Source organism: Labrus bergylta, chromosome 1 (assembly GCF_963930695.1).
Source record: "Labrus bergylta chromosome 1, fLabBer1.1, whole genome shotgun sequence".
In the NCBI taxonomy this organism is placed as follows: Eukaryota; Metazoa; Chordata; class Actinopteri; order Labriformes; family Labridae; genus Labrus; species Labrus bergylta.
The window spans coordinates 7,154,240-7,162,162 of record NC_089195.1 but is presented as its reverse complement, the minus strand read 5'-3'; the positions used below and the strand labels follow the sequence as shown (position 1 = coordinate 7,162,162).

Genomic DNA, 7,923 nt, shown 5'->3' with positions numbered 1-7,923 from the left:
CCTAACTGTATTGACTGTTTCAATTGTAAACATTGTAAGCACATGAGCATCTTTACACTGAAGGCTTTTTAAATTGTTAAATAAAGTGAGCCTATACTTTTTGTATAATTTTTGATAACATGGCCCCTGTGTTTGCATAGCCCCTCTAGCCTACAGTTATACTGCTGCACTGAAACATATATCCGCTAATTGAAACAATGCAGCTTCTTTATGCACATTTTAAATCCGCTGCATACCAGCGCCCTTTGACACACTTAGCTTTGAGCCATGGCAAATTTGGATCACAGGCGCCATGTGCTGTACCCCATACAACATTAAACAGACAAACATCCCGTTAAACCTCCAATGACAGCACATCCTCGAGCAGAGATGCTGGGAGGGGATGAAGGAGGAGGGGGGAGGAGGAGGAGGAGGAGGAGGAGGGGGCGCTTTTGGTGGGTGGGACGAATGAGCGCTATAGAAAGGGGGATGCTGCAGCCCCGTCCCCTTCATATCTCACTCCACCCAGCCCTAGAATAAAAAAGCACCGGTGACGTGCGCGCAGGGAAGCATCCAGCAGTATGTGCGCGCCCACGGGAGGGGCCGATAGAAAATGGCGAGTCTGTGCAAAAGGCAGCAATGCACGATAGAGAGGCGCGGCTTTCGGCAGGAACTTGACTCTTGGAGGCACAAACTCATTCACTGTGTAGGTAAGCTCTCTTGGCATTGTGTGTGTACGCGTGTGAGTCGTGGTCCGGAGCGGCCGGAGCGTGCCGGTCCCTGTGTTTGTGTATGTTTTTGTTTTTTTATCTGTAGGACCAGAGACCTGCGACTGTAATGTCCACTGAAACCTATAGGCTCTCATGAAGCTGTCATTTTTTTTTGCACCGCGCTGCTGTTGCCTGGCGCTGCTTGCCTCCCACCGGACGCAGCCAAAAAGATTCAGCTCTCAAGTTTCTGAACTCCAGCACTGCTTTATCGCCGGGTGCTTTACCTGCCAAAGAGTCTGTATGTGCTGTGTTACTGCTGAGTTTAGTTTTATTCAAAGTATGTGTGCTTTCGAGGACTTTTTTTTTATATACATTATTCCATGGCTGTTTATTTATTGTAAGCAGGGAGTGTCACGTGTGTAGACGGAGCTGCGCCTCAGCCAATCACATCCCCCTCTATAGGCAGGCCCGTGCCCGCTTGCGCGTAACCTGGGTTGAGTTTTTGGTCGAGGGGGGGAGGGCGGTGCGCGCACTCAGTCTCCAAACATGCCTCCCCCCGCCTCCTCTTCCTTTACTTCCCTGGAAATCGGCTTTTGAGAGCGCGCATTGCTGCATTGGGGGAAATGTCAGTGGAAATAATTTTGTATTTTAGGGGGTGGGGGGGGAGGTGTACAGACGAGGAGGGGTCGACAGGGAGAAAAGCCTGTAAACCGGGTTTGGTATAGGCCTACTTGTTGACATGGTCGCTGCTATGGATTTGGAAAAGTCTGCGGGTGGACATTTGTCCGGTGTAGTTTTGCATAAAGACATATTTGTTAGGCCATGTGATGAGATTATTATTACAGTACGTGATCTCTGTGTCACTGCACAATCAAAAGCAGCGCATGTCAGTCTTTGTCCTCCTTGTAAAAGACCACTTTGTTACCTCTCATCGCTTTCCACATTAGTTCATGTCGGCTTTTTATTTTGGATTTTCTTATCTATACATCTAACCCACCATTCAACCACACCCCCCTCCTCCCAATCCTCCATTTCTGGTGTATTTCATTAGCTCACTTTAATCCGGTTACACTGACCTATCCCGATGTTATAGCAAAGATTATCATCCACTCTTCGCCTCTCATCTCCTAACCTCTACGGGTCTCCTCGACTTTCTGCCCGGCTCCTAATCTGGCTTTTATCGGCTGTGTAAAGCGGAGCATCTCAGCGGCAGCAGCAGCAGCAGCAATGGTGGAGCTGGTGGAGATGTTCGGGGCTGTTTTTGGACGCACTTGTTTGTCCAGATGTTGAGCACTGACCTGTCACCTACTTACCCATCCGAGCGTTTTATAATAACTCACATGGCCTGATTCCAGCGCAGGCAAGCGGGGCTTTTTAGAAAGCAAACCTCCTAATGAGGGGATGTAGTGTTGAATTAAAAGGCTGGTAATCTCTGACCTCTGGATGGTGTGATCAGCATTGAGCCATAAGGAATCACAAGCAGAAAATGTAAACAAAAGGCGTCTCCTCCATAATGCACTTCTATTATTGTCGTTTTTTTTTTTTTTTGAGATTATTGCACAGAATGTGTTAACCTATTTTCTAGCTCCATCTATTGAATTCAGCCGGCTTTTTAAAAAAAATGCTTTTAGAGTCTAATTAGTGCTGTTTTAAGGATTTACTGGGTCACTGGGTTGGAGTTAAAAGCAGTCGAGGAGTCCTCATTAGACTCATTTTGGATGGTTGTAGTTTCACCATAATGAAAGCTGAAATAAACACATTAAGGCATAAGTTTAAAATTCTGATATCTGTGACTATAAGTCTCCACGTTATTTCTGTAGTGATACTAAAGTCTATGGAGAAACCATAAGAATATAATCACACTGTAAGCTCACTATGTGCACCTTGAATCCATGCAGTAATACCACAATGATACCACAGGGGATACACAAAGCAGAATAATGAACTCACAGTGGGGTATTCCAGATTTCTTTAGCACTCTGTTTGAGCTGCTGCTGCTGTGTGTGTGTGTGTGTGTGTGTGTGTGTGTTATGGTGTGTGTGTGTGTGTGTGTGTGTGTGTGTGTGTGTGTGTGTGTGTGTGTGTGTGTGTGTGTGTGTGTGTTATGGTGTGTGTGTGTGTGTGTGTGTGTGTGTGTGTGCGACATTTTTCTTTACTTCTGCCTTTCACTCTTCATTGGTTTGCAGTGCGTGATGAGTTTAATGACCAAGCGCAGTAGAAGTTATCAGCACTCAGATTGAAGTCTGACATGTTTATCTGTTTGACGGCTGATCAGATTATGAGACTGTGAGAAACTGGAACATTGAAGGAAGTTGTTTTTATTCTTATTGGCTTAGGGGTTTGTCTCTGAGTTTGTTACCTTTATAAGTTTAAGAGTGTACAGTTTTGCATTTAGTTTTTAGGTCTAATTAAATAAATCTAATCTATTTTATTAGGGCTCTAACTTTCACCAAATCATTATAATCTATGCATCATAATCAAGCAAAGATGTCAAAGAGTTGCTGGTTCCATCTTTCTAAAGTCAGAAGTTGTAGCTTTCTTATTTTGTAAAGGAAAATTATTTTCAAATATTGGACAAAAGAAGCAATTTAAACATCTTGTTGGGCTCAGGGACATGTGATGAGCTTTTATTCACAAGTTCATCACATTTTCTAGACCAAACAATAAGTTGATAAAATGTATAAAAATCAAATAATTAACTGATAATAAAAGATGTGGTCTAACAGTTATGTTAGAGCAGCAACTGTTGCAATGGGCCTTGACAAATTTGTGTAAGGTAGAGCTACAGGCGACAGTTTTTCCATAGCTCAGTTGATCATTCCAAAATGTTATAAAATAATGAAAAACAGTCTAAAACCCAAGTATGTTAAATTAACTTTAAATATCTGATAAAAAAGCAGCACATGCTTACGAAACGGAGAGTTAAACTATTAACAATGGTTTACATTTAAGCTTGAGAATTGATTTACAGATTAATTAAAAATAGATGAATTCATTGATTGTGAGTTTCAGCTGTAGATTTAAGAAAACAAATGTTTGGTCCTTTGGAAAAAAGGAGGAAGACTGAAAATTACTTACGAGAAGTGAGAAACATTAAATTTTGTCTGAGCTTCAGTCCAAAACCCTAACATGTTGATTTTACTTTTTATAACAAAACATAATCAGCAAATCCTTTTAACGACGAGACCCTAACTGTTTATTTCACCTGGAAAATAAATAGGATTCAAGAGTTAAAAAAAACTAAAAATATAGTGAATATTTCGGTTTGCCTAAAATGAACCTAAAGAAAACAAAAAGGTAGGCTTATTATTTAATTGACTTGTTATTTCAATGAACAAATGAAGCTCCAAAAGATCTGCTGGCATGACATATTCGTTTTCCCTTTGTTGTGACTTGTTAGTCACACTTGAACTTACGAGCCTGTCTCGTTATGGAGCACATTTTGATAATTTGGTGTAAGAAGGTCAGGTGACACAGGTAGACATTTCACACTCTCTCTCAGCTCTCGGTGATGTGAGAGGATGCACCTTGTCGCCTCGTCCTCTTGCCCGCTGCTGTTCTGATAATAAAGTCGTCTATATGCCACAGAAAAGGTTAACATTATTAGTTAGTAGCAATTATATCCCAAATGCTGATTTCTTTGGCACATTTTCTGGGTAAGAAGTGCAGACAATTTGATTGCTGAAAGGTTGCAGCAGAGAGAGAGAGAGAGAGAGAGAGAGAGAGAGAGAGATAGAGAGAGAGAGAGAGAGAGAGAGAGAGAGACAGAGGTGTAAATCTGGGGGCAGATTTCTCTTTGTTTCAGTTAATTCATGAATAAAGTGTTTTTTTAAATTAAATACAGCTCTCTCTCTCTCTCTCTCTCTCTCTCTCTATCAGCAGTCTGGTGACTTATTTTGACTGCAGGCTAACATTTTAGTTCCTTGCAGTACTGACATATTTTGGGGGATGCCCTTTCACACATGTACCTCACAACAGGAGATTGTTCATGTTTGCTGGGGCGGTCCAGACCTTTTTTTTTTTTGACTGGTGTGGCCGACCTGGGTCAATTACTTATGCAGGGGTGGCATGAAGGAGAACAATTGACTGTATAAAAGATGGACCACGTGTGAGCTCCCCAAAAGTGAAGCCAAAACATTTGGAGTTCCCCCCTTCTGACTGGCTGAAGTATATGTCATGAGCTCCATTTCATGTGAACTGCTGGGACATGGGTCCAACTATGGAATTAAAATATGATACACTTGATTGTCCCCTTAGGGATATTTGTGTTGGTCTCCAAGTGCTGCACACATTAAGCTGCCTCCACAGTAGAAAAATAACCAAATGAAAGTAAACGACAATCTGCATGTAACAACGAAGCACATGCCAATGAAAAACACAATCATATTACGTACCGAACCCAGAAACATCAACATTTTATGCCAACGTTGTTTCTGTCAATAACTAATTGTTATTTTATACTATAAGAAAGGGCCGCAAAATCACGATTGACAGCTCAGCACTAAATGATTCACCCTCAGATCACTAGAGCTCTGTTAGTTTACAAGTCCCTTTTTATTTGCAGTGCTCGACACTTTTTAGCCACATGTGTTTTCCACATTTCTTTTTATAAATCAATGAATAAGATGGAGATGTGTGTTGCTGGTTTTGCAGGAGGTTTTGACATTTGACAGCACGGCCAGACTCTCTAGAAAATGCCAATATCTCCCAATTAAATCGGCCACGTGCATGATCATCCTTTTGTGGTCAGTGCGTCATTAAGTGAACAGATTTCCCTCTTTCTCTCCATCTATCTCTCTATATCTGTACTCCCTCGATTACACGGTGCACTCAGAGTCAAATCCCTGTCTTATCAAGTCCACAAAATCCCTCCAGCACGCCTCCTCCCCTCAGAGCGGACGTCTTTTATTTCAGTAATGGACAGATGGACGCCCCCAGAGATCTGCCGGCTACTTTCTCATCCTGTTAATTCTTTTCATGGCTTTTTTTTTTTGAAAGGGAAACAAAACATGGCACATTTATCGGGGAGAGTGGCAGCCATCCCACCCATCGACTGGACCCTCTGCCAACACTGTAAATCTCTGCGTACCCTTCTCATCACACACACGCACACACACACTCACTGCTTGGCTTTAGTGTGTGTGTGTGGATCTATCTCAAGGGCTCATCCATGCCAACAAGGAGCCCCGTGGGAGGAGGGCTGCTCTCTTTAGGGTGGGGTGGGGGGTTGGGGGTTTGAGTGCAATCTGTGGAAAAGCAAAATACACCACTGGCACTGAACGAATGCCGACAGAAGGTGTGTGTGCGTGTTAACGTGTGTGTGTGTGTGAACCTCATTTATCCAGGAAATCGTCCACTGAGCTCTGTGCTCTTTTGCAGCAACGTTTTTTACACATTTATCAGAACGTGTGTCATCAGTCTGCTTCTTATAGCCCAAATTTTGAGTCCGTTTTTTCCTACATGGCCTGTGGAAAAAAAGGAAAATCTTTCACAGAATGATCCATTTAGTGTGACGGAATCAACATGGAAAAAATAAATGAAGTTAGGAGTTTTGTTGTTGTTTGTTTTCCGTGTCAGGCAGCAGGATTTGTTGCTCTTAAAGGACTCTATATATATATTCTGAAAGCTGAATTCAACTCAATTTTCTTCTCCTCCTTTTGTTTTCTTCAGCAGGCAAACTGCAAATTAAATAAGCAGATGATGAATAGAAAATTAGTTTCAGCAATTAAATACACAGTCGCATTCTTCTCAGTTTCAAAATTCTATATTTTTGTAATTTTGATATTTTCAATTCAATGTGTTTTGCCCATCATTAACATTCTGTTTCTATTTACATTATGTTTCCCAAATCCTTTTTGGAAACAGGGTTGTAGTGTTAAGTAGTATAAGTGTTGATCCATATGCTCAGGGTTTAAAAAATAACAAAGAGCCAACACCTTGTTATTCCCTCTTTGAACCAGAGACCAAAGTCCTCCATTTCCTTCATCGAAACTTTGTACACAGCGTTCCTGCCCCAACCCAAAATTTATGTAACCTTTCCTGTGTGTGTGTGTGTGTGTGTGTGTGTGTGTGTGTGTGTGTGTGTGTGTGTGTGTGTGTGTGTGTGTGTGTGTGTGTGTGTGTGTGTGTGTGTGTGTGTGTGTGTGTGTGTGTGTGTGTGTGTGTGTGTTTCTTTTGTTATGTGAGCTACCTGACCTCCCTGGTACATATCTGACGCCATGTGGGCTCATGCACTGGAGGAGCTTGTGTTTGGAGTACACACACACACACACACACACACACACACACAAAGTTGTCGTGGCTTTAGAACAGCAGGAATGTTTACTCTGACCCGCCTTCTCTGAATTCTCTCTGAATTCCTCTGTGTTCCTTAATAATGGAAGCTTTTGTGTTGAAGGTCAGATTTGAGACATTTGATTTTTAAAAGTATTTGATCAATAACATTAAGGTGTGTATGTGTGTAAGAGTGGGTTTTTGTGTTTGTAGGACTAGCTTAAGACATTTTTGGAATGTTCTTTCTTTTTTTCTCTTCACTTCTTCAAAGAGCTGTGTGAAGGTCAACTCGAAAAGGGAGTCTCTTAATATTTGAAGAAGGGAAGGAAAGTGTCTGTGTCTTTCCTTGAATTCCGTTAATATTATTAAAGTAAAAGTGTGTGTCATCCAGTCCGTCATTAACAATTCATTTATACTAAGTGGCACCTCAGGACTCCTGAACAAGAGGATTCAGCTAATGAGATAATAATGGCGCTGAACAGTCGGTTAAGCAGAGTTAAGCTGTCATGGTGCACAGTTAAAGGGACAGTCCGCAGGAAACTACCTGATCACTCTCAATTAGCAGAGAAAGGATAAATGTCTTGTTCCCGGCTTCTACAGAATGAAAACTAACTCCTCTGCTGCAGCAGGAAGTGAAGTATAAAATCTGTGTGTGTGTGGGTTTAACCTTTGCCGGTTTGTTTAATAAAAAGACTCACCACCCACTGGGCATTGCAGCGTTGCGAGGCCACTGCTGCTGCTTTGGCCCACAGGTGCACCCTGGGAAATGTAGTAGCTTAAAGAAAGAGAGAGCCAGATGGGGGGGAACAATAGAGAGTGAGGGGAGGGGGGGGGGGATGTATGTTGCTTTTACACGACCAGCCCTGTGAGGACACACGGCGGACAAGTTTTGCACAACAAATGACTTGTAAACAATGAGCGATTATTTGCAATTCAAAGATTGAATGGCTGGTCATAATTG

At 42.1% G+C, this 7,923-nt stretch overlaps 1 protein-coding gene across 1 annotated transcript in view; it reads left to right on the top strand.

Moving 5' to 3' along the window:
- Positions 1-457: 457 nt before the first annotated feature.
- lcor (ligand dependent nuclear receptor corepressor) overlaps positions 458-7,923 on the top strand; it is an 84,305-nt gene continuing 76,839 nt past the window's right edge. Inside the window, exon 1 of the mRNA XM_065952530.1 lies at positions 458-689. Coding sequence (XP_065808602.1) covers positions 593-689 — 97 coding nt within the window. The 5' untranslated portion in view covers positions 458-592. The remainder of the gene's footprint in view (positions 690-7,923) is intronic.